The 26,437-nt window shown below is 30.5% G+C and overlaps 1 protein-coding gene across 1 annotated transcript in view; it reads left to right on the top strand.

Moving 5' to 3' along the window:
• The window catches only part of LOC145296866 (zinc-regulated GTPase metalloprotein activator 1-like), a 269,322-nt gene extending 252,101 nt beyond the window's left edge, over positions 1-17,221 (top strand). The window contains exon 15 of the mRNA XM_080143000.1: positions 17,012-17,221. Coding sequence (XP_079999126.1) covers positions 17,012-17,082 — 71 coding nt within the window. The 3' untranslated portion in view covers positions 17,083-17,221. The remainder of the gene's footprint in view (positions 1-17,011) is intronic.
• Positions 17,222-26,437: the final 9,216 nt, after the last annotated feature.

Below are 26,437 nucleotides of genomic sequence, written 5' to 3'. Positions count from 1 at the left end.
GTCAGGTTTTCTGCCTACCTACTACCACTTTTTTTTTCACCCACCTACAAACACCCAGGCAACGCCGGGCACCCCTGCTAGTCTTCTAATATATAAAAGGCAAAGTGTGTGTATGTGTGTGTTTGTATGTCTCGCAAAACTTTCGACAGAGTCGACTGAACCTGATGAAACCAGTATCGTTTTAAACCTTGATCCTACAGATGATAAATATCGAAAAATTGGCCCAGAACGTTCGTTATTTCACTATGCTGATCTTTATTGCTATTTTCACAACGTTTCGGCTCATGTAACCTCCGACCTTCAGGTGTATCTTGTCAAACCTGGAAATCTTTTCTGTCCATAATATCCAAATAATAGATAATATATATAGCAATAAGTAAAAATATATATGCATGTTACCCGCATGAAGTAAATAAAGGGCTCGAAATTCTGTGCAGATTCCTGAATTCGACATGATACACCTGAAGAAGGTTGGAGATTACATTGACCGAAACGTTGTGCAAATAACACTCAAGATGAGAACAGTACCTCGAAGAATCCAAATAATACGACCCCCCCCCCCAAAAAAAAACTAAGCTTACAGAGTCGGAAGTTTTGGAGTTCGAATTGAACTGCTAGCATTTTATGAGTTCGAGACAATTTTTTTTCTATCAGTCTTAATGATTGCATATAAAAAAATAAACTACATCTGGTTAAAAACGGATAACATGCGTTAACCATACGGAAAGTAGCAACCTCTTAGTTTCGTAAATATTATGTTTCTAAAAACTTACAATTGGTTGATGGATTTAATTAAAAATTTAATCATAATAACTTAGAAATAAAATCCCCTAGGTTTCCTGATAATTAAATTATCTTCATAATTTGTGTAAAGTTACATCCAACTAGATCCAAAAAAAAAAAAAAATTCCAAGACCTCAGAGTGCAGAGCTACCCTCTTTTTTCCTGCCAAAAAATTGGCGACTTTTACGCATGATGAAAGTCGGAGGGTACGTCGACGGAAACGTTGTGCAGATAACACTCAAGATGAGAACAAATGTCCGATTAATTTAAACAATACAAACATTCATACCTCATCTCAAAACTTCAGAATTGAATTTCTAAATAATCAACAGACTGTCTGAATATTGAAAAAGTTTAAAATAAGGAGACGATGCAGCTCTGGTGTCAACTTCTTTTGAAAAAGCTCAGCGCCTGATCGGTAGATTCTCTGCTGCTTGCAAAGCTTTCGGTCTGACCACCCGCATCTCAAAAACGGAGGTTGTTCACCAGCCTTCACCTACACCCAGACAAGTACGAGGCATGAAACAAAACTCACCTGCACACAGGTTCCCTGAGGTACCAATACGTGTTGGTGGAACTGATCTCAAATATGTGAAGAATTTTAACTTGGTAGTAAAGTTAGTACAAGACAACTTTGTATGAGGAAATTATCAATAGAATCGCAAAAGCGTCTAGCGCATGTGGTAAACTGCGTCACCGTCTTGAGACCAAAATCCAAGTGTGCAAAGTTGTCGTTCTCACTACTCTTCTGCATGGATCGAAGTCCTGGGCCCTGTATCGTAGACAGATTCAGCAGCTGGACGTCTTTTCACAAAGGATGTCTCTCAGCTTGAAGGTGGTCAACAGAATGTTGGCCGACCCATTGCTCAGGTTTAAGGATAAGCTGAAAAGTAATCTTGCAGTTGCAAATATTGTGCACACTGATTTTGAGAATACTGCCTCAGATCGTAAGGCTTGGAGGAGTGCAATTTACACTGGAATCAAGAATTCTTCTGCGTCTAACATCGTCAAGCTGCGAGAAACAAGAGAAAGGAATCGAGCTTCAGAAGGTATCAGAGCAACGCGCACTATTCGCACACACTCTTGCTCGGACTGTGGTTTTCATTTCATTTCATTAGCTGGTCTTAAATGTCACTCTAGATTCAAACACGAGGTTCATTAAATGCTCGTCGGACCCTCATACTTTGAAATCGATGGGAGAATCCATCATATATATGAAGACTGAAGGATCGGTCGAAAATTATGTACTTATAAGAAAAGTTTTTTAATTTTTTTTTCATAATATTATTTTGTATTCCTGCACGTCACCAATTGAAAAAAAAAAATAATAAAGAAAAGTTATAAGCTTTTATACTTTTCGTATTCTTTTTTATTCACACACACACACATATATATATATATATATATATATATATATATATATATATATATATATATATATATCAGTAGAACTCTGGGGATACGGTGGCCCTAGGATATGGTTTTTTCAGGTTACGATGTGGAATACGATGTTTTTCCGGCCCCTGGTTACGGTATTTTCCCCGCCTATGATGTTATTCATAATGTTATTTGATTATATACATGGGCATTATACAGGGTGACCCCCCCCAAAAAAAAAACAAAAACAAAAACTAAATGGAGGCCATCTAGAACATGCTGTAGAACGGAGAAAAAAAAAGGCCAAAGACCCTAGTGTTTTGATGTGATGTTTTGAATATGATAAACTAGTTATGACCAAAGTTTCATTTCATTTGGACAAAACACTAAGAAACGGGGCCTAATTAGAGTTGGGCCCGTTTTTTTGGGGTCACCCTGTATACTGTACTGTATTTTATTTTTTATGCCATATCGCGGGGTTTTGCTATATATATATATATATATATATATATATATATATATTGCCTACATACCCCTTTCTTTGTTTGTGACCATTACTACTCTTAAAATAAAGAGCCAGAACTGAATATATACGTCCTTGATTGAGAGAGAATGAAGAGTGGAGGGGGGGGGGACAAACAGAAAACAACAGCGACGTTTCAAATTAAGAAACTGAAAATCCGATTTTTTAATTTGTTTAATTTTTTTGAGTTTTGAAGTGTGAAGTTCAGTGAATATGTTACTAATATAATATATTATTTAAATATATATTTTCATTAGTTAAAAAAAAGCAACTTGGTTCTTCTCAGTGTATTGGCCGTCGCTAATTTAAATCAACTTAAGTCAAGGGTTATCTCCCTTGTCTGTCATACTGAATTGGTCGTAAGACTCTTCTACATTAAAACCTATAATACAACTCAATAAATCGATAAATTCTATTTTTGTCGGTAATTATTTTCTTACTTGATCATTTTTTTGAAATTTTTGTAATTTATACTAATTTCGCCATGGCACGTAAGTACGTAATAATGTTTTCACCCGAAATGCGTTAGTTTAAAAGACCACCGAGCACCGTTTGTTTAATTCAGTATTTGTCATGTAGTTTTTTTTTTTTTGTTTTTTTTTTGTTAGTTTTGTTAATAATTGCAGTCTTTATTACTGTAAATTGGTTTGCTTCATCTCCTGCCGGAGCTCAGCTCAAAACGACGTGAAACATTTTCCCTTTTGTCAGCGGACATAGCTGCAAATAGCCAATCGTGAACGCGTTTTATTTTGATAAGAGAACCGGCTCACTTGAACATCTTCTATTTCACTACTAATTATCTCCCCTTTTTTCAGTGTCGGAATCCCGGAGAAGTATGCGGGTTTAGTGAAGCGATGAATACAGTGCCAGTTTGCCTACCCCGCGCCTCTTCCGTCTATTCTTCCCTTAAATAAATTCTTCTTTTTCTTACGAGGATTGTGTTCATTTTTGTTAGTTGTTAACAAGGCTTAATCTTTTTCGAATTGAACGAGTTGTTGCTTACAAGTAACGTTGCTATTCACCGGCCGAGGTAGGGCATTCTTCCCGGTAAACGAGCCGTTGGCCTGTCGTAAACACTTACAATAACATTTGTGTTTCTCGTCTTTTCCCTTCTCTTCTTCAGCCTTTTAGGTGTTAAGAGTTCTTTGTAAGCATGTCAGGTGTAGGCGACGACAATGTCAGGTATTGTTGACGTTGTTGTTGTCGTTGTCAGTTGTTGTTGTTGCTGTTGTTGTTGTCAGTTGGGTTGATTAACAAAGCATAAATTCGCTTGGGTTTCTCATCCGTTGAGAAACTTCTAATGGTTTTCCAGTTGTGTTCTTCATTATCTAGTACAGGTGGGTCTTGACTAATGATTGATTTGGGGAGAATTGGTGAGGGGATCAGGAGAGAGAGAGAGAGAGAGAGAGAGAGAGAGAGAGAGAGAGAGAGAGAGAGAGAGTGTATTGGCCAAAGAAGTAGACTTGGTGAGTTGGTGAGAAGAGCAGAAGATATATATATATATATATATATATATATATATGAGAGAGAGAGAGAGAGAGAGAGAGAGAGACAAACAGAGAGAGAAAGAATAAAGAGAGACTAATGGCCAAAGAAGTGAACGCTAAGGAGAGTAGAAGAGAGAGAGAGAGAGAGAGAGAGGGGGTTGAATAGAGACAGAGAAACTTGTAACTAATGACTAATATTGTTGATGAGAGAGAGAGAAATAACCAAAGAAGTAAACTTGGCGAGGAGAACAAAAGATAGAGAGGACATGAGAGAGATAGAAAGAAAGAGAGAGTAATAACCAAAGAAGTAAACTTTGTGATGAGAGAGAGAGAGAGAGAGAGAGAGAGAGAGAGAGAGAGAGAGAGAGAGAGACTAATAATCAAAGAGCTAGGATTAATGAGATGATTAGAAAGGAAATCCTCAATGAAGGAGAGACACTTGCTTGGTCATTATAGAATATTCATAGCATAAATAAAGGCTCAAGTGAAACATTTAGCAGAGATAGGAAAGGGAAGGCAGAGAAGGGGTGAGTGGGAGAAAGACTATAGAGAGGGATGTAACGTGATTGACGATGTGGAGGGAGGGAGGGAGGGAGAGAGAGAGAGAGAGAGAGAGAGAGAGAGAGAGAGAATTTTTAAAAGGCAAGTGTTCTAAACACTTCTTTTAATCTCTTCTATTTTTTTAATCCATTTTCCTGGGCATCACCGGGTAGCCTTGTTAGTTGTTTATAAAATAATAATAAAAAAAGACTGTTCCAAATTGAATTATTCCATCGACAAGCTACTACAGTAGAACCCTGGGATACGGCATTAATCCGTTGCAGGGTTGAGATCGGGGCCTAATCAAAATTTTATACAGTACATATTAAAAAATTAGTAACAAAATACAGTACAGTATATAATACACATGTATATAATCAAATAACATTATAAATAACACCGTAAGGCGGGGCGAATACCGTAACCAGGGGCAAAAATCGTATTTCACATCATAACCTGGGGAAAAACGTATCCCGGGGTCAACGATCCCGGGATTCCACTGTATTACTTTTTATCTCCAGTTTCTTCTTTTGCTGTGGATTGTTGTATTCTTTATTATTAAAACAGGTGCAACACTGACTTTCCTTTCTCACGTTGGTTCCAGATCCTTTTTGCCGGATTAACAGTTTTGCCTGACAATTTAGCATCAGGTCCTCCAACACGCTAATTATACACCTACCATGTTTCAAAGACAGTATAAAGTAAATTTTGGCTTTACTTTCGGCAGCCTCATAACTCTTGCCTCACTTATTTTTGTCCTTTAGGCCTCACATTCCACGAGTGATGTTTCTGACAAAGAAAGGAGAATTGCTGTTTTCTGGGCCAGAATCTATGCAGGATTAAAAATCTTCGTTATTTTATCATTAATGATTATTTTTTTCTCTAGTTCAGACATTTGACAGATAATATTTTAGAAATTTACAAAATTGCCCCCCCCCAATAATATTATTAAATATATATATTTTTATAATGGGCAATCTTTGTAATAGAAGAATTAGTTTTTTCTCAAACAACAAAGTAACCAGCACACACTATAAATAAAAAGGACTAGCAGAGTCACCTAGTATTGCCCGGCAATTAAGGAATACAAACAAATCTATATAAATAATACAGTAGAGGATGGAATACTGTTGCCATATCTGGGCAGGAGCTGCAAAAAACAGCCTATCCTGCCTTGACAGTACAAAATAGACTTCGTGGCTTAGTGGGGGATGCCCTTTTCTCTACCCTGCAACCTCTCTCCCACAGAAGAGACGTTGCGAGCCTATCCTTGTTTTATCGTTATTTCCATGGCAGATGCTCGTCTGAACTCCAATCTCTGGTCCCCCCTCGCCAATCTTTCACGAAAAACACACGTCTAGCTGAATCCACTGTGAAAAATTTCCCCCACTCTTTATCTGTGCCTAAATCAAAACGGGGATTCCATGAACAAAGCTTCTTTCTTAGAACTGCACGCCTGTGGAACTCTGTTCCGTCTGCCTGCTTCCCACCGGACTACAACTTGGATGTGTTCAAGTCCAATGTTAACAAATTCCTAATGAACCGCCCCCTTAAGTAAACACTTCATCAAATCTCCACACTAATGTAATGTACTTGCAATAACCCTTATCCCTGAGAGGCTTCCGGGCCTTGATAAGTGGTGATCACTGTGTAAAAAAAAAAAAAAAAAAAAGTAGATACATGTTTGTGTGTCTGTTTGTGTGTAACTATTTAACCGATAAACACTTAAACTACTGGTGACATAACACTGAAATTAACAGGAAATAGTAATCATACACTAAGGATGGTTTATAAGCAGTAAAATCTTTGTTTGGGTGGATGTACCTATTTACTATGCCTCCCCACGGGACAGAGTTAGACACCAGGGTCGTTTTTTAACATGGAGAAAAGGTACAAAAATAAAAAATTGTCTCAGTCGCGAAGGACTGATCCTCCACCGAAAGAGAACAAGAAATGGAAGTGCAGCATCTGAAGAACAGATGGTATTTATTTGCTCCCCCACCGAGCAAATTAGGCACAAGGCCGATTTTTAATGTGAGGGGTGAAGGGGAAATGGGGACCAACTCCCCGGGGAGTAGGGGAGCTGGATAGTGACAATTGGTATGAAGGGTTGCCCCTACATTGACCAAGGTCTTATATGTGGGGTTACCCCCACATATGGTCTTTGCTTGCAGTATCTGCAGGAACAGATGGTATTTATTTGCTCCCCCACTGAGCAAATTAGGCACAAGGCCGATTTTTAAAGTGAGGAGTGAAGGGGAAATGGGGACCAACTCCCCGGGGAGTAGGGGAGCTGGATAGTGACAATTGGTATGAAGGGTTGCCCCTACATTGACCAAGGTCTTATATGTGGGGTTTCCCCCACATATGGTCTTTGCTTGCAGTATCTGCCGGAACAGATACTACACTTTGATCTTGTTTATATATTTTATTGAGAAAGAAAAAATTGAACATAAAAAACGTACAAAAAATTCAATTCAACAAAATTAGGCACAAGGCCCTACTACGCTTTGATCTTGACCAAAAAGGCCAAAACGCACACTGAAATATGCAAAACGTTCATTTCAACTTGCCGACATATTTCTATGTCTTTTGCACACGTGCAAATTCATAGCTTGAAATGGTTTAATTTGAAATCTTTCTTATCTACAGGGTGGAACGATAAAATTGTCGCCGTAGAAAAAACGACATGATTCCATTTCCATTTGATGAAAACCGTTTTTCTTTTTTTGTTTTGTTGCAGACCATCTACTAGTTAGCCAACTGTGTACAAAATCATGTCTGAAAGTGACACAATATTCAACAAGTGAGATTGGAGATGCAAAACTGTACAACTCCTGCTCTCTACCGATCAAAGGTATGACTACAGGACCATTGCCAGCACCCTCAAAATGCAAATCCAGATGGTTCAACATTTGAGGGCACGGCAAGTGAGGGCCACGTCATGTAACCTCACATCTTCGAAGTCGGCTTGAAAGTTGTGCTGGCGGGTGTGGTGATCCTCTGGTGCAATCAGGTGGCCGCTGGCAAATCCTGAGTGTGGCTGCAGGGCTTGTGCAAAGAGACCCAGGCTTGGCTTCAGAAGGGGTGTTACAACTTTGTACCCTTCTCTCACTGGCTCCTACTTCTTCCCCAAACTAAACCCGCCAGACTACTTCATTTAGTCATATGTTGAGAACATCACCAACATGACCTCCCACAATACCAAAGCCAGCCTGATCACTGTCATCTGCCGAGTATTCGCTAAGCTCCCACTGGTGCTTATGGAAAAGGCATGCTCTCAGTTCCGGACACATATCAAGGCAGTGATTGAGGTTGAAGGCGGCTACATTGAATAGATGTCAGCTCTACTACACAATCAAGTTTACCTGAATTAATTTTTTCAATAAAAGTTTTAAAATAACGCTGTAGGGTGATTTTCTTTAGAGTTACACTTTGATCGTTCCACCCTGTATCTGATGATAGCTCAAATGGTAAGGAATGTGGCTGGAGCGCAAAATATTTTGGTTTCAATTTTAGCTGATGGCACCTTAATTATTTTTTTAAAAACTTTTGAAATCAGTACTACATATTAGGTACAATATAATATTTAATAGAGAATTGGCTTTGTAATAATAAATATGAAATCTGCAAAAGTAAAAGATCAAAAAGCTTTACATCATTATTTATTTATTTATTATTAATGAGTGAGCACTTATCAAGGCTAAAAACCACTCAAGGATAAGGATTAATAAGATAGGTTCATTGACAATTTAAAAATGATGAATAATACTATGAAAGGATTGGACATCTCTACATACCACCAAATACAAATGACAGCCGACCCAGAAACAGGAATTCTTCTCACTTTACCAGAAACATCGTTCATGGAATGTGAGGACTAAAGGACAAAATAGTGGGAGCAAAAACTGATGAAAGTAAACTGATACTCAACTGCATGTACCTGGCAGATTTAAAAAAAAAAAAAAAAAAAACTTTGGGGCAACTACACTGCAATAGCAAAATTCAAAATTTTTAATATTGAATTTCAAGGCAAACCAGTGGTCTCTATTAATTGTAACGTTACAGTAATGAATATATCCAAAAGTTACGAAAAATGATCAGATAGAAAAGAAATTAATAAGGATAACTTTTTTGAATGAAAATTAGTGCAAAATAAAACATTGGAGAGTTCCAAGGGGAGATAAATAGTGTGCAACTATTGCCAATTTATTAATAAATTCTGCGTTAACAATGATAAATATATGTTAGTTGCCTTGATTTTAGCATAACTGAGTTACTTCCCTTGTTATTATGTCACATGTTCCCAAAGAAATAGGACGAGTGCTTTTTACGATAAAGATCGAAAACTTGTCTTTAAAAAAAATGCGGTAAAATTTAAGTACTTCTGACATGACAATTAAGCATACATTATTGCTTTTAGTTGAAATTTACACAAAAAGGTCAGTAGATAACATTGTTTTTTTTTTTTAATTGATTTTTTTTGTTTTCTGAATTTCGCTATTATAGTGCAGTTGCACCAACTATTCTTGCATTAGTGTCGGGGCTTTTAAAGAGGTAATATTTTTACTTTTAATTTACTTATAGCTAAAACAAAATCCAGACAAAATACCAATTGCTTTTGATGGGGATATCCGTCTGTTATAGGGTTAAATGGTAATAAAAATGCAGGAACACAGGATGCAGGCAAAGTCGAGTTGAGAATACCATTGCTCATTTGTAGGACGTTCAGCTTGGTCGCGTGCCAATCTCAGATTCCCGGGCACTGGTTCGATACTGGAAATGATGTCATCAACAGAAGTGATGTCATGAGATAGTCCATTAATCCCATAGAGGGGCGTCTCCAACACTGTCCCTGCTGTTCAATGTATGTTGTGTTGTGTATGCACGTGAGGAAAGCTGATTCGAAAATGTGAATCCCTGGCAAACAAAGAAGCAATTATTAAAATTCTTTGTTTCCGGATTGATCATAAACATTAGGGATGGGACGATTCCAATATTTTTTCCGATTCTGATCCAATTACCGATTCTGTATTAAATTCCCAATCCCGATTCTTTCTAAATCTCTAAATATTTAATTATAAAGTTGTTATTTTTCACGATTGCCGTAAAAATACATGTTAAATGTGCGGATCTTTTCTGAAACGTAAAGATACACTTGTGAGAAATGATCCATCGATTTTCGTTTTACTAATAGTTTAAAATTAATATATATTCATTATTTTAGTATTACTATCAGCGGGAGAAGATTCTTCTTGATAAAAAATTAAATAAAAAAGCCAATTAAAAGAATCGTTTTCGTATCGGAAAATAGGCAAAAAAATTTTCCAATTCCGATACCACAAAAGTTCTGATTTTTTTCGATTTTCGATTCCGATTAATCGAATCAACACTAATAAACATGCTGATTCTTTTTTGTGTGTTTTAGGCAAATAAATGTGGTGAGGTTTTACAAGAAAAGACATTACTCATTTTATTTTGCTTTGTCTGCCAACTCCACAGTAGTTAAAACTTTTTTGGCTTTAATGTTTCATTGACGCCCCACCCTCTTGTAATTGTAATGAAAAGTTTCAGTAAGTTAGGTAGTTTCAATTCAAAAGAATTAACTAGAAATATGACGTAGTTGTTACATATCAACACTCGGGACCCACACGTTGTATGCAAACAGTCACAAGGAAACAAAGACAAGGAAAAAATTCGAATCACTTTATTTCCAGTTGAAACAACAGACATTTATTTACAGGTACTTTCAGAATAACACCTTGTCTATTGTTCAAATGTCTTCTCGTACTCCAATGTCTTGTACTGTTTTGTCGAATACGTGCTATTGTGTCTTTGACCATGTTTAGAACACATCTTTTTCTGTCAATCGCAGGGCAGATGTGTAACACGCCGAATTCTGCTCTATCGAACATATCTTAAACACATCTGAAATACCTGCATCTCTGAACACGTGTGTTCTTTTATTTCTACTGTCACATCTTGCAGCCAGCTTTGTCATTTGCATATGACTGCTGCTCTAGGTGTATCAGAATTTTTGTAGGAATTTTTGACACCCCTAACACGAAACTGCGAATAAAATATGAAAAACTCGTAATTTCTCTTTTATTTTCGTTATGGATTATACTTCCATAATAAACTATTAAAGTTGTATAAAAAGTAATAGAAATATTTTTTTTTATATAAAAAAAAAAACAGTAATGGAATTAATTGAATTTTACGAGTTCAGTATTTTTCAATTTTTAAACTTTAAAAATCTATCAATTTTTCTATTGATTCTATTTTTACGATATTTTCAGGGTCAATGTGAAATTTTATGCTCTTTCCAATAAACTGAATATAATATTTTAGACAAACGTTTTTTTTTAAATTCACGCCCCCCCATTTTCAAATGTCTATTAAAAAGTAAATAATTAATTTACTCACCAAAGTTTTATATATCACAAATTGAAGATAAAAGATCAATAAATAATATATTCAAATTTAAAACAAAAAAGTAGTGTTTTTGTTGTGAAGGAACATAACTGGCTATACACCGGTTACAAACTGTATATATATATTGGACTGTTTGGCAGACAGCGGCAGACAGCGGCAGACAAGCAGTCGCAGTAAGACGGATAGTCTTACGTGTTGATTATCAGACTTTCTTCCCCATACTTGTTACTATGTACTTCTATTTACCTTAGGCGAGCAGCCTTACGTTTCTGTATTATAAATAAACCCCATTACACATACCACTCGGTGTAACTCACGTTTGTCTTTATTTCCTAAGTATTTAGGAATATAACAATGGCGACGAAAGGATGTTCTTTCTCTTAACAGAGATAAATTACCGTACCAAGGACTGTGTACAATGCAAGGATTTTTTGTTTTACGAAAAAAACAAACTACACAAGGATTTTTGACCACGTGCGTCAATGAATTTAAAAATTTTTCCTACCTAAAGTAGCGAAAAGTACGGATTTTTCTTCGTAAAGAACTCACAAGAAATTATAGAAACATGTTCAAGGTAAAGTGGAATTTATATTTATTTTGACAAGTAAAAAAAAAAAAAAAAAAAAAAAAAAATGGTCGCAAGTTGAATTCGAAACTACACTAAAGGATTACGAGTTTCGAAAGAAAAAATATAAATACAACGACTATTGTACCATTTTATGCCACGTGGGAACGGCAGCCATATATTTTTTTTTTTTGGAAAATTAATTGTTTGTTATTGCCTTTATATAAATAATTGGAACTATTTGTCGTGGGAAGTAAGAAATATTTTGTGTATGAACTTACGTTGTTGAAAAAAAAAAAAAAAAAAAAAAAAAAGAATTATTTTACAAAGCCTGTTGAATTACTATGGATGAACTTTGTTGAAACGTGTTGTGTCTGCATATTGCTACTAATTTACGATATACGTAAATTTACGATTTTTCTTTGGAATTATTGTGTAGAATTCGAAAAGACATTTTTGTACTAGAAGCTAACATGGAACAATTAGCAGAGTTAACTAAGGCTCTAGCCCTTAGCATCCAGGAACAGACAAAAATGACTCAACAATTTTTAGCGCAACAACAACAACAACAACAAATTCAACAACAACAGTTACAGCAACAGCTGCAACAACAACAAGAAAGAACACAAAAAACTTTAGAGGCACAACAAGAACAAACAAACATACTACAACGACAAATGTCGACACAGCAAAAGAATTTAGAAAAGCTAATTCTAACGTCGACCGGGAAGAAGACTAATTTTTCTGCCGAGGGTATTTCAAATTCACTAACGGAATTTCGTTACTCCCCGGATACTGGTGTTACTTTCCCTGTATACTACAGAAGATACGAAACAATTTTTACGAAAAGATGTTTAGACTGGACCGATGAGGAAAAAGTTACCCTGCTACTACAAAAACTGGGTACTGATGAAAACACCAAGTATGCAAATCTAATTCTACCAAAAAAACCGGAGGAGGTTTCGTTCGAGGAAACAATTAGTACCTTGTCGAAAATATTTGATAAAAGGGATAGCCTATTTCACTCTAGATACAAATGTTTGAACATTCAGAAGGCAGAAGCTGAAGACTATCTAGAATATGCTTGCACTGTGAACTGTTTATGCGAATCATTTAAATTGAATGAAATTTCCGCAGACCAATTTAAATGTTTAATCTTTGTACAAGGTCTCACAGCACCAAGGGACAAAGATATACGTTCACGGATCCTAACAATTATGGAGGCGGATCCTAACATAACATTGCAAAAAGTCACTGAAGAGTGTCAACGTCTGATTAACATAAAGAAAGACAACACTCGCATTGAAGAGAAAAATATTTTTAAGGTGCAGCAAGTAAAAAGGCAAGGGACCACAAGAAAGTCCAGGTTCCAAGAACACAGGATCCTTAAAGGATACAAAGACCCAAAGCTAAAGTGTAAATGTTGTGGTAGTTTAAGACACAACAATAAGACCTGCTGGTTTAGGAACAAAATATGTTATGAATGTGGTCTCAGAGGTCACAAGGGAACATACTGTGCCCAGAAGAAAAGACAAGGGACCGATAATGTAAATACGCTTCGCATGAATAAAGAAAAAAGCTGCGAAAGACGGAAATATGTTGATGTTCGGATAAATGGACATCTGGTTACATTGCTTCTGGATAGCGGTGCAGATATTAGTATTATAAATGAAGATATATGGAAAAGGATAGGTCAACCTGAATTAACGAAAACCAGAAAGACGGCGAGAAGTGTGTGCGGCAAAAGATTAGAGTTCAAGGGAGAATTAAAATGCAAAGTGACATTCGCTAACCAGACTCATAAATCCAAAGTGTACGTCGTACCAGGAAAGAATACATGCCTGTTTGGGGTAGATTGGATTGTCCTGTTTAATTTATGGGAGAAACCCATAAATTCGTTTTGTAACGTTTTAACTGCAGAAAAAGCAAACCAAAGGGAAGACTTCCTGAAGGATTTGAAAACTGAATTTCCCAATGTTTTTGCCGAAGGACTAGGACTCTGTATTAAGACAGAGGCAAAATTTGAATTAAAGAAAAATGCCACTCCAGTATTCAAACCTAAAAGGAATGTGCCTTTTTCAGCGATGGACGCAATCGAAAAAGAGTTGGATAGACTTCAACAACTGGAAGTCATTGAAAAAGTTAACCACACAGATTGGGCAAGTCCAACCGTGTATGTAAAGAAAAAAAATAACAGAATAAGGGTCTGTGGAGATTTTTCAACGGGTTTAAATGACTGTCTATTGGACCATAATTATCCCCTTCCGTCCGCAGAAGATCTGTTCTCTAAGCTTAACGGAGGAAAAATTTTTTCTAAGATAGACCTCTCAGATGCTTACTTGCAAATTAAGATCAGCGATGAATGCTCCAAATACTTAGGCATAAATACTCATAAGGGCATTTTTAAGCTAAAGAGGCTTCCTTTTGGATTAAAGGTTGCTCCTGCTATTTTCCAGCAAATTATGGACACGATGCTGGCAGGGTTGGAATTTTCAATGGCCTACCTTGACGATATCCTAATTAAAAGTGAAAATTTGCAAGATCATAAGAAGCATGTAAAAGAAGTATTCAAAAGAATACAGGAATTTGGTTTTAAATTGAGCCCAGAAAAATGCGATTTTTTTATGAAAAAAATTAAATATCTAGGTCAAATAATCGACAAAGAGGGTCGAAGACCGGATCCACAAAGGACTGAAGCAATTGAAAAGATGCCTGCTCCAGATTCAGTGACAAAATTAAAATCGTTTTTGGGATTAGTTCAATACTATGCAATTTACATCCCTAACATACATAATTTAAGAGCTCCTCTTAACGAGTTACTGAAAAAGGGTGTTAAATGGAACTGGAATAAGGAATGTGAATCTGCTTTCCAAAATATCAAAAGATGTCTACTGTCAGACTTAGCATTGGCACATTTCAATCCAGAAAAGGAACTAATACTAGCAACGGACGCCAGTGATTACGGTGTTGGCGCTGTATTACTTCACAAGTATGAGGATGGTAGGACAAAAGCTATCGCCCATGCTTCAAGAACGTTGGTTGCAGCGGAGAAAAATTACAGCCAAATTGAAAAAGAGGCGCTGTCGATAATATTTGGAATTACAAAGTACAATCGATTTCTCTATGGACGATCTTTTATTTTGCAAACCGACCATAAACCCCTACTTACCATATTTGGATCAAAGAAAGGCATTCCCACACATACTGCGAATCGATTACAGCGATGGGCTGTAACCCTCTTAAACTATCAGTTTAAGATGGAACATGTATCCTCAAAAAAGTTAGGACACGCAGATGCATTATCACGGTTGATCCCTAAAAGAAGCGAAAGTTTTGAAGAAACGGTAATTGCTGCGCTTAAAGACGAAAGTGAATGTACAAGTTCAATGTGTAATATGATACGTGAACTTCCGGTAACTTTCGAAAAAATAAAAAAAGAGGCAGTAAATGACATTTTCATTAAGAAAATGAAAAATCAATTGGGATGGATAAAAAAAAATAATAAAAAGGTAGATCAAACAACGCCTTTTTCCATCTGTGAAGATGTGCTCATGTATGGTGAGAGGATCGTAATTCCACTAACGTTACAGAGGAAAATTCTGAAGGAATTTCATACAGGTCATCCGGGCATTTCGAGAATGAAATCCCTTATGAGAGGATATGTGTACTGGCCTGGTATGGACAAGGAAGTTGAAAAATGTGTCAAGACATGCAGAGGATGTCAATTAGCAGCTCGAGATCCTCCAGTAAAAACGATGCCATGGCCAAAGACGGACCTACCCTGGTCACGTCTGCATATTGATTATGCGGGACCTATAAATGGTTATTTTTACTTGATTATTGTAGATTCTTTTTCAAGATGGCCAGAAATATTTAAGTTTAGACATCCAACAGCAAAAAACACTGTGAGTGCGCTTAATGAAATTTTTAGCCGTTTTGGAGTGCCAAAAACCTTAGTGAGCGATAATGGAACAGCATTTACTGCTCATGAATTCAAAGAATTCTGTGACTCACTAAATATTCTACATATGACAACACCTGTGTACCATCCACGATCGAATGGGTTGGCCGAAAAATTTGTAGATACGTTTAAAAGGGCACTTAAGAAAAATCTTACTACGGACACAGACGAACAATGTATTCAAACATTTTTAGCAATTTACAGGGTGACACCAAATCCTAATAATAATGTCAATTCTTCCCCGGCTGAGCTAATGTTTGCAAGAAAGATAAGATCTGTCTTCGATAGGCTGCTACCAGAGAAAAAGAAAGTTTTCAAAAAAAGAAAACCTTAATACCAAGTGCTTCTCCCCAGGTGAAAATGTATATTTCAAAAATTTTCAAAATGGACGAAATCAGTGGGTTGAAGGTATTATCAAAAAAAGGATTGGGAGCATGGTCTATACCATCCAAGGATTAAGTTTTGTCTGCAAAAGACACAGAAATCAAATACGTCCCAGACTGTCTCCAAATGTGGAAGAGACACCAATGGAAACATTGTGCGATATTTTTGATATACCAAAACCAGCGTGTGTACCGCAAACAATGAATATTTCGCCTGAACCGACCATACGGGCTGGACAGAAACCTTTACCCCGGGTAACGCTGACCAGAAGGAAAAGCGCAAGAAAGAGAAAAGTTACCAGGAGATTAAGCCCTGACCCTAAAAGGAAGAGGTATTTAAGCTAAAATCAGGAAGATTTCAGCTTCAGGGGGAGGTGTTGTGAAGGAACATAACTGGCTATACACCGGTTACAAACTGTATATATATATTGGACTGTTTGGCAGACAGCGGCAGACAGCGGCAGACAAGCAGTCGCAGTAAGACGGATAGTCTTACGTGTTGATTATCAGACTTTCTTCCCCATACTTGTTACTATGTACTTCTATTTACCTTAGGCGAGCAGCCTTACGTTTCTGTATTATAAATAAACCCCATTACACATACCACTCGGTGTAACTCACGTTTGTCTTTATTTCCTAAGTATTTAGGAATATAACAGTTTTTTAGAAATTTACCTGTAAAGTCTTTTTTTAAAAAAAAACATGTTGTTTGTTTGTTTTTTTTTTTGTTTTTGTTTTTTAATGATACCTTGGTCCTTGCTCCTTTAACTGAAAAAAAAAAAAAGGGCTTGAATTACATTTTTCAAGTAGTTATAAGCTTGGAAGACAGGGGGTGGAATTATTCAATATTTTTCACAAAATATCTGACACACCTACTGCTGCTCCCATACATGTGTCTTCGCTCTGTGAGAGAAAATTCTATCAGTTTATAAATCACAATTTTTTTTTTCTTTTCAGGTCGAAATTTGGAAGAATCTGTACTCCAGAAATGTTTAGCTGCTTGTCTGTCTGAAGTAAATGACTCTTGACGATCTCTTTAGTTTGAAGGGATCAGTGACAATCAAGGGATCCAGAAAGGATGACTTCTTTATGTATGGAGTCAACAAATGCAAATATTTCCAACATTTTATTATATAATAAAATGAAAAAAAATTAAGCGGTTTAAAATTTTTTCTTTCTTCATTTTATGTTGTACTAGCAGTCCCTGTCTGGCATTGCTCGGTACTGTGTTCACTTGAAATTTGTACATTTTGAATTTTCTTTTAAAACTAGGCCATTTTTATTTTCAAAATATTATATTTTATCCTAAACAAAGTGAAGTAAATTCTGTATCGACAAATACAGAGTTATGTCCCCTTTTTAAGTTGGCATCCATATGAAAATAAATTCACCGTAAATTTAGCAAAAACTATTTAATACATTCGGATTATTTGTATTCTTCAGACTACTGTTCTCATCTTGAGTTTATTTTCACAACATTTTGGTCAGTGGAACCTCTAACCAGGTGTATCTTGTCAAACACTGGGATCTTTCTGTCGAATTCTGGAATCTTTCTGTCAAACTCTGGAATCTTTCTGTCAAACTCTGGAATCTTTCTGTCAAACTCTGGAATCTTTCTGTCAAACTCTGGAATCTTTCTGTCAAACTCTGGGATCTTTCTGTCAAACTCTGGGATCTTTCTGTCAAACTCTGGGATCTTTCTGTCAAACTCTGGGATCATTCTGTCGAACTCTGGGATCATTCTGTCGAACTCTGGGATCTTTCTGTCGAACTCTGGGATCTTTCTGTCGAACTCTGGGATCTTTCTGTCAAACTCAGATATTTTTACCAAGTACTTTATCTACTATTCCAGTGTTTGACAAGATAAACCGGAAGAAGGTCGGAAGTTACTTCGACCGAAACGTTGTGAAAATAACACTGAAGATGAGAACAGTCGTGCGAAGAATCCAAATCCGAATAACCAATCTTCATCTCAAAAATTGAGAAACGTAATATTTAATACCCGTTAGTTTTTTTATCATTTTGTTCTCTATCTTTCTGTCGAACTCTGGAATTTTTCTGTCAAACTCTGGGATCTGCACAGAATTTTGAACAGGACCCTTTATTTAATACGTCTTATGTCTTAAGTAATTCCAAATTGTATTTTAAGTGTTGATGGCACTCAGAATTAGACCTTCAACCTCCAGAAGAGTGTCACTTTTACAACTGAATTTCAACTTGCCAACATATTTCTATGTCTTTTGCACACGTGCAAATTCATAGCTTGAAATCGTTTAATTTGAAATCTTCATCTCAATCTACAGGGTAGAACGATAAAGTTGTCGCCCTAGAAAAGACAACATGATTCCATTTCCATTTGATGAAAGCCGGTTTTCTTTTTTGTTTTGTTGAAGACCATCTACTAGTTGTCCAGAATGTCTGAAAGTGACACAATATTCAACAAGTGAGATCGGAGATGCAAAACTGTACAACTCATACTCTCTACCGATCAAAGTTATGGCAACAGGACCATTGCCAGCACCCTCAAAATGCAAATCCGGATGATACAATGGCATTAAAAACGAATAACACAGCCTAGTTGTTTGATATTTGATTCTTTAAAACTGTATTGTAAATGGAATGTACAAGAATCGTTCCAAAAATAATACCTCCTATTTTTTTGATTTTGCTCAAATGGATAAGAAGGGATTGCAAACTGCATAGGTACGATGACTGAACTTATGCATTTATGAAAGTTTCATCTCTGTTGCAGATATTGACGATGTGACACTCTAAAAAAGAAACCCCTATCATGGGCATGAATCAGGAGCAGAGATTCATTGACTTCCTGGCAAAAGTGCATTGAGAATGCAGGTGACTATGTAGGAAAATAGATTCTGGAACACAAAAGGTCGCTCGTTTTAATGATAACATTCCCGTCTTTGTAGCTCTTCAACTTTTTGAGTTATAAAAAAAATAGGAGGCTTTACTTTTGGAACTGCCCTCATACAATCACTATGGTTTAAGCCTTTAAAGAATAGTATGTAAACTACTTTTCAGATAATAATCTTTTTTTATATTCGCATCGAAATATCCACAAAAATGTTGAATTTATGTGTGCACTAGCTGTTCTTATCCAGCATCGCCTGGTATTGTTTTTACTTGCATTTTTTTCAACTATTTTTTTTTTTTTTCAAAATATTTTTTTTAGTTCTAAAAAGGAATTACTTTGTGTTTTTAAATTTTTGAGATGAAAATTCTTTGGACTACTGTTCTCATCTTGCCTGTTATTTTCATAACGTTTCGGCTAATGTAATTCTGACCTTCTCCAAGTGTATCTTGTCGAACTTGAGAATCTGCATAGAATTTTGACGGTTGTTTGTTTTTGTTTTACGGCATATCAACCCTTTTCAGGTTATTTAATGCCGAATCCAAAGATTTTGAAGAAAAATTTTTAATAGAATATTTGTTATTTTCAAGTCGGTTCCTATTTAACCCATAGTTAAGACCCTAACAAGTACTACCACTCCGGGTCAGAGTGGACCTGGGAGCAATGGCAATTAAAGGGTGGCTCCACACTCCCCAAAGCCTGCAAGCTTGGGCCTCACCACTGGATATAGTTTAAGGTCATATCCAGGAGCAATAGAATTTTGAACGGAACCCTTTACTTTATCCGCAGTAGTACCAGGCTCTCGTTTCATCAGCCATGACCGGGTAGGAGGCTTAAGTAATCTGCAATTGTATTTTGAGTATCGCCCACACTGAGGATTGAACCATCAACCGCCAAAAAAGTGTCGCTTACAACCAAATTTTACCAAGTACTTTATCTGTTATGTCATTTTTGAATTTCTGTGAAGATTCCCAAGTTTGATTCCGAATTCATCAAGCTACACTTGAAAAATATCGGAGTTTACATCAACCGAAATGTTGTGAAAATAATGCAAGTAACTGTATATTCAGCAATACAGAGGTACGTCGTTTCTTTTAAAGATGGCATCCGTTTAAAGATAATTCTGTCCCAGTCAAAATATTTTCCATGAGGAATTGAATTACAGTTATTGTTTGTGACAATGATTCACCAAAAGAACTGATTAATCAGAATCAAATATTGATTTTGTAGGAAAAAAGCTACCGATGATGAAAATTGAGAATTTATTTTTCTTTTTTCGAAATATTACTTTTTTTGTAAAAGGAAAAAGCAGTTTACTTGAAGCATTGCTGATAAACAAATATGTCAAAATATAAGAAGGCTATAGCAATGCTGGAAGCCGTGTGTTGAAAAAAGTCTTGTATTTTTTTTCTTTTTATCTTTTTATATCTATTTATTTTCTTTTTATATCTATTTATTTTCTTTTTATATCTATTTATTTTCTTTTTATGTCTATTTATTTTTTTTTATATCTATTTATTTTCTTTTTATATCTATTTATTTTCTTTTTATATCTCTTTATTTTCTTTTTATATCTATTTATTTTCTTTTTATATTTATTTTCTTTTTATATCTCTTTATTTTCTTTTTATATCTATTTATTTTCTTTTTATATCTATTTATTTTCTTTTTATGTCTATTTATTTTCTTTTTATGTCTATTTATTTTCTTTTTATATCTATTTATTTTCTTTTTATATCTATTTATTTTCTTTTTATATCTATTTATTTTCTTTTTATATCTATTTATTTTCTTTTTATATCTCTTTATTTTCTTTTTATATCTCTTTATTTTCTTTTTATATCTCTTTATTTTCTTTTTATATCTCTTTATTTTCTTTTTATATCTATTTATTTTCTTTTTATGTCTATTTATTTTCTTTTTATATCTATTTATTTTCTTTTTATATCTATTTATTTTCTTTTTATATTTATTTTCTTTTTATATCTATTTATTTTCTTTTTATATCTATTTATTTTCTTTTTATGTCTATTTATTTTCTTTTTATATCTATTTATTTTCTTTTTATATCTATTTATTTTCTTTTTATATTTATTTTCTTTTTATATCTATTTATTTTCTTTTTATATCTCTTTATTTTCTTTTTATATCTATTTATTTTCTTTTTATATCTATTTTCTTTTTATATTTATTTTCTTTTTATGTCTATTTTCTTTTTATATCTATTTATTTTCTTTTTATATTTATTTTCTTTTTATATCTATTTATTTTCTTTTTATATCTATTTTCTTTTATATTTATTTTCTTTTTATATCTATTTATTTTCTTTTTATATCTCTTTATTTTCTTTTTATATCTATTTATTTTCTTTTTATATCTATTTTCTTTTTATATTTATTTTCTTTTTATATCTATTTATTTTCTTTTTATATCTATTTATTTTCTTTTTATATCTATTTATTTTCTTTTTATATCTATTTATTTTCTTTTTATATCTATTTATTTTCTTTTTATATTTATTTTCTTTTTATATTTATTTTCTTTTTATATCTATTTATTTTCTTTTTATGTCTATTTATTTTCTTTTTATGTCTATTTATTTTCTTTTTATATTTATTTTCTTTTTATATTTATTTTCTTTTTATATTTATTTTCTTTTTATATCTATTTATTTTCTTTTTATGTCTATTTATTTTCTTTTTATATCTATTTATTTTCTTTTTATATCTATTTATTTTCTTTTTATGTCTATTTATTTTCTTTTTATATCTATTTATTTTCTTTTTATATCTCTTTATTTTCTTTTTATATCTCTTTATTTTCTTTTTATGTCTATTTATTTTCTTTTTATATCTCTTTATTTTCTTTTTATGTCTATTTATTTTCTTTTTATATCTATTTATTTTCTTTTTATGTCTATTTATTTTCTTTTTATATCTATTTATTTTCTTTTTATGTCTATTTATTTTCTTTTTATATCTATTTATTTTCTTTTTATATCTATTTATTTTCTTTTTATGTCTATTTATTTTCTTTTTATATCTATTTATTTTCTTTTTATATCTATTTATTTTCTTTTTATATCTATTTATTTTCTTTTTATATCTATTTTCTTTTTATATCTATTTTCTTTTTATATCTATTTATTTTCTTTTTATATCTATTTATTTTCTTTTTATATCTCTTTATTTTCTTTTTATATTTATTTTCTTTTTATATTTATTTTCTTTTTATATCTATTTATTTTCTTTTTATGTCTATTTATTTTCTTTTTATATTTATTTTCTTTTTATATCTCTTTATTTTCTTTTTATGTCTATTTATTTTCTTTTTATATCTATTTATTTTCTTTTTATATCTATTTATTTTCTTTTTATGTCTATTTATTTTCTTTTTATATCTATTTATTTTCTTTTTATGTCTATTTATTTTCTTTTTATGTCTATTTATTTTCTTTTTATATTTATTTATTTTCTTTTTATGTCTATTTATTTTCTTTTTATATCTATTTATTTTCTTTTTATGTCTATTTATTTTCTTTTTATATCTCTTTATTTTCTTTTTATATCTATTTATTTTCTTTTTATATCTCTTTATTTTCTTTTTATATCTATTTATTTTCTTTTTATATCTATTTTCTTTTTATATTTATTTTCTTTTTATGTCTATTTTCTTTTTATATCTATTTATTTTCTTTTTATATTTATTTTCTTTTTATGTCTATTTATTTTCTTTTTATATCTATTTATTTTCTTTTTATGTCTATGTATTTTCTTTTTATATCTCTTTATTTTCTTTTTATATCTCTTTATTTTCTTTTTATATCTCTTTATTTTCTTTTTATATCTATTTATTTTCTTTTTATATCTATTTATTTTCTTTTTATATCTCTTTATTTTCTTTTTATATCTATTTATTTTCTTTTTATATCTATTTATTTTCTTTTTATATCTATTTATTTTCTTTTTATATCTATTTATTTTCTTTTTATATCTCTTTATTTTCTTTTTATATCTATTTATTTTCTTTTTATGTCTATTTATTTTCTTTTTATATCTATTTATTTTCTTTTTATGTCTATTTATTTTTTTTTTATATCTCTTTATTTTCTTATATCTCTTTATTTTCTTTTTATATTTATTTTCTTTTTATGTCTCTTTATTTTCTTTTTATATTTATTTTCTTTTTATATTTATTTTCTTTTTATATTTATTTTCTTTTTATATCTCTTTATTTTCTTTTTATATCTATTTATTTTCTTTTTATATCTATTTATTTTCTTTTTATATCTATTTATTTTCTTTTTATATCTATTTATTTTCTTTTTATGTCTATTTATTTTCTTTTTATGTCTCTTTATTTTCTTTTTATATCTCTTTATTTTCTTTTTATATTTATTTTCTTTTTATATTTATTTTCTTTTTATATTTCTTTATTTTCTTTTTATATCTATTTATTTTCTTTTTATATCTATTTATTTTCTTTTTATATCTGTTTTCTTTTTATATCTATTTATTTTCTTTTTATATCTATTTATTTTCTTTTTATATCTATTTTCTTTTTATATCTCTTTATTTTCTTTTTATGTCTATTTATTTTCTTTTTATATCTATTTTCTTTTTATGTCTATTTTCTTTTTATATCTATTTATTTTATTTTTATATCTATTTATTTTCTTTTTATATCTATTTTCTTTTTATATCTATTTATTTTCTTTTTATATCTATTCATTTTCTTTTTATATCTATGTTTTTTTTTATATCTATTTATTTTCTTTTTATATCTATTTATTTTCTTTTTATATCTATTTTCTTTTTATGTCTATTTTCTTTTTATATCTATTTATTTTCTTTTTATATTTATTTTCTTTTTATATCTATTTATTTTCTTTTTATATCTCTTTATTTTCTTTTTATATCTATTTATTTTCTTTTTATATCTCTTTATTTTCTTTTTATATCTATTTATTTTCTTTTTATATCTATTTATTTTCTTTTTATATCTATTTATTTTCTTTTTATATCTATTTATTTTCTTTTTATGTCTATTTATTTTCTTTTTATATCTATTTATTTTCTTTTTATGTCTATTTATTTTCTTTTTATATCTCTTTATTTTCTTTTTATATCTCTTTATTTTCTTTTTATATTTATTTTCTTTTTATATCTATTTATTTTCTTTTTATATCTATTTATTTTCTTTTTATATCTATTTATTTTCTTTTTATATCTATTTATTTTCTTTTTATGTCTATTTATTTTCTTTTTATGTCTATTTATTTTCTTTTTATATCTATTTATTTTCTTTTTATATCTATTTATTTTCTTTTTATATTTATTTTCTTTTTATATTTATTTTCTTTTTATATCTATTTATTTTCTTTTTATGTCTATTTATTTTCTTTTTATATTTATTTTCTTTTTATATTTATTTTCTTTTTATATCTATTTATTTTCTTTTTATGTCTATTTATTTTCTTTTTATATCTATTTATTTTCTTTTTATATCTATTTATTTTCTTTTTATGTCTATTTATTTTCTTTTTATATCTATTCATTTTCTTTTTATATCTCTTTATTTTCTTATGTCTATTTATTTTCTTTTTATATCTATTTATTTTCTTTTTATGTCTATTTATTTTCTTTTTATATCTATTTATTTTCTTTTTATGTCTATTTATTTTCTTTTTATATCTATTTATTTTCTTTGTATGTCTATTTGTTTTCTTTTTATATCTATTTATTTTCTTTTTATATCTATTTATTTTCTTTTTATATCTCTTTATTTTCTTTTTATATCTATTTATTTTCTTTTTATATTTATTTTCTTTTTATATTTATTTTCTTTTTATATCTATTTATTTTCTTTTTATGTCTATTTATTTTTTTTTTATATTTATTTTCTTTTTATATCTCTTTATTTTCTTTTTATGTCTATTTATTTTCTTTTTATATCTATTTATTTTCTTTTTATGTCTCTTTATTTTCTTTTTATATCTATTTATTTTCTTTTTATGTCTATTTATTTTTTTTTTATATCTATTTATTTTCTTTTTATATTTATTTTCTTTTTATATCTATTTATTTTCTTTTTATGTCTATTTATTTTTTTTATGTCTATTTATTTTCTTTTTATATCTATTTATTTTCTTTTTATGTCTCTTTATTTTCTTTTTATATCTATTTATTTTCTTTTTATGTCTATTTATTTTCTTTTTATGTCTATTTATTTTCTTTTTATGTCTATTTATTTTCTTTTTATATCTATTTATTTTCTTTGTATGTCTATTTGTATTCTTTTTATATCTATTTATTTTCTTTTTATATCTATTTATTTTCTTTTTATATCTATTTATTTTCTTTTTATATCTATTTATTTTCTTTTTATATTTATTTTCTTTTTATATTTATTTTCTTTTTATATCTATTTATTTTCTTTTTATGTCTATTTATTTTCTTTTTATATTTATTTTCTTTTTATATCTCTTTATTTTCTTTTTATGCTTATTTATTTTCTTTTTATATCTATTTATTTTCTTTTTATGTCTATTTATTTTCTTTTTATATCTATTTATTTTCTTTTTATGTCTATTTATTTTTTTTTATGTCTATTTATTTTCTTTTTATATCTATTTATTTTCTTTTTATGTCTATTTATTTTCTTTTTATATCTATTTATTTTCTTTTTATATCTATTTATTTTCTTTTTATGTCTATTTATTTTCTTTTTATATCTCTTTATTTTCTTTTTATATCTATTTATTTTCTTTTTATATCTCTTTATTTTCTTTTTATATCTATTTATTTTCTTTTTATATCTATTTTCTTTTTATATTTATTTTCTTTTTATGTCTATTTTCTTTTTATATCTATTTATTTTCTTTTTATATTTATTTTCTTTTTATGTCTATTTATTTTCTTTTTATGTCTATGTATTTTCTTTTTATGTCTATTTATTTTCTTTTTATATCTCTTTATTTTCTTTTTATATCTCTTTATTTTCTTTTTATATCTATTTATTTTCTTTTTATATCTATTTATTTTCTTTTTGTGTCTATTTATTTTCTTTTTATATCTATTTATTTTCTTTTTATGTCTATTTATTTTCTTTTTATATCTCTTTATTTTCTTTTTATATCTCTTTATTTTCTTTTTATATTTATTTTCTTTTTATGTCTCTTTATTTTCTTTTTATATTTATTTTCTTTTTATATTTATTTTCTTTTTATATCTCTTTATTTTCTTTTTATATCTATTTATTTTCTTTTTATATCTATTTATTTTCTTTTTATATCTATTTATTTTCTTTTTATATCTATTTATTTTCTTTTTATATCTATTTATTTTCTTTTTATGTCTATTTATTTTCTTTTTATGTCTCTTTATTTTCTTTTTATATCTCTTTATTTTCTTTTATATTTATTTTCTTTTTATATTTATTTTATTTTTATATCTCTTTATTTTCTTTTTATATCTATTTATTTTCTTTTTATATCTATTTATTTTCTTTTTATA

This window comes from Euprymna scolopes, chromosome 17, assembly GCF_053919585.1.
Source record: "Euprymna scolopes isolate OS-2025 chromosome 17, ASM5391958v1, whole genome shotgun sequence".
NCBI lineage: Eukaryota > Metazoa > Mollusca > Cephalopoda > Sepiida > Sepiolidae > Euprymna > Euprymna scolopes.
The sequence above is the reverse complement of the archived record's forward strand: the minus strand, read 5'-3'. Positions and strand labels throughout refer to the sequence as shown.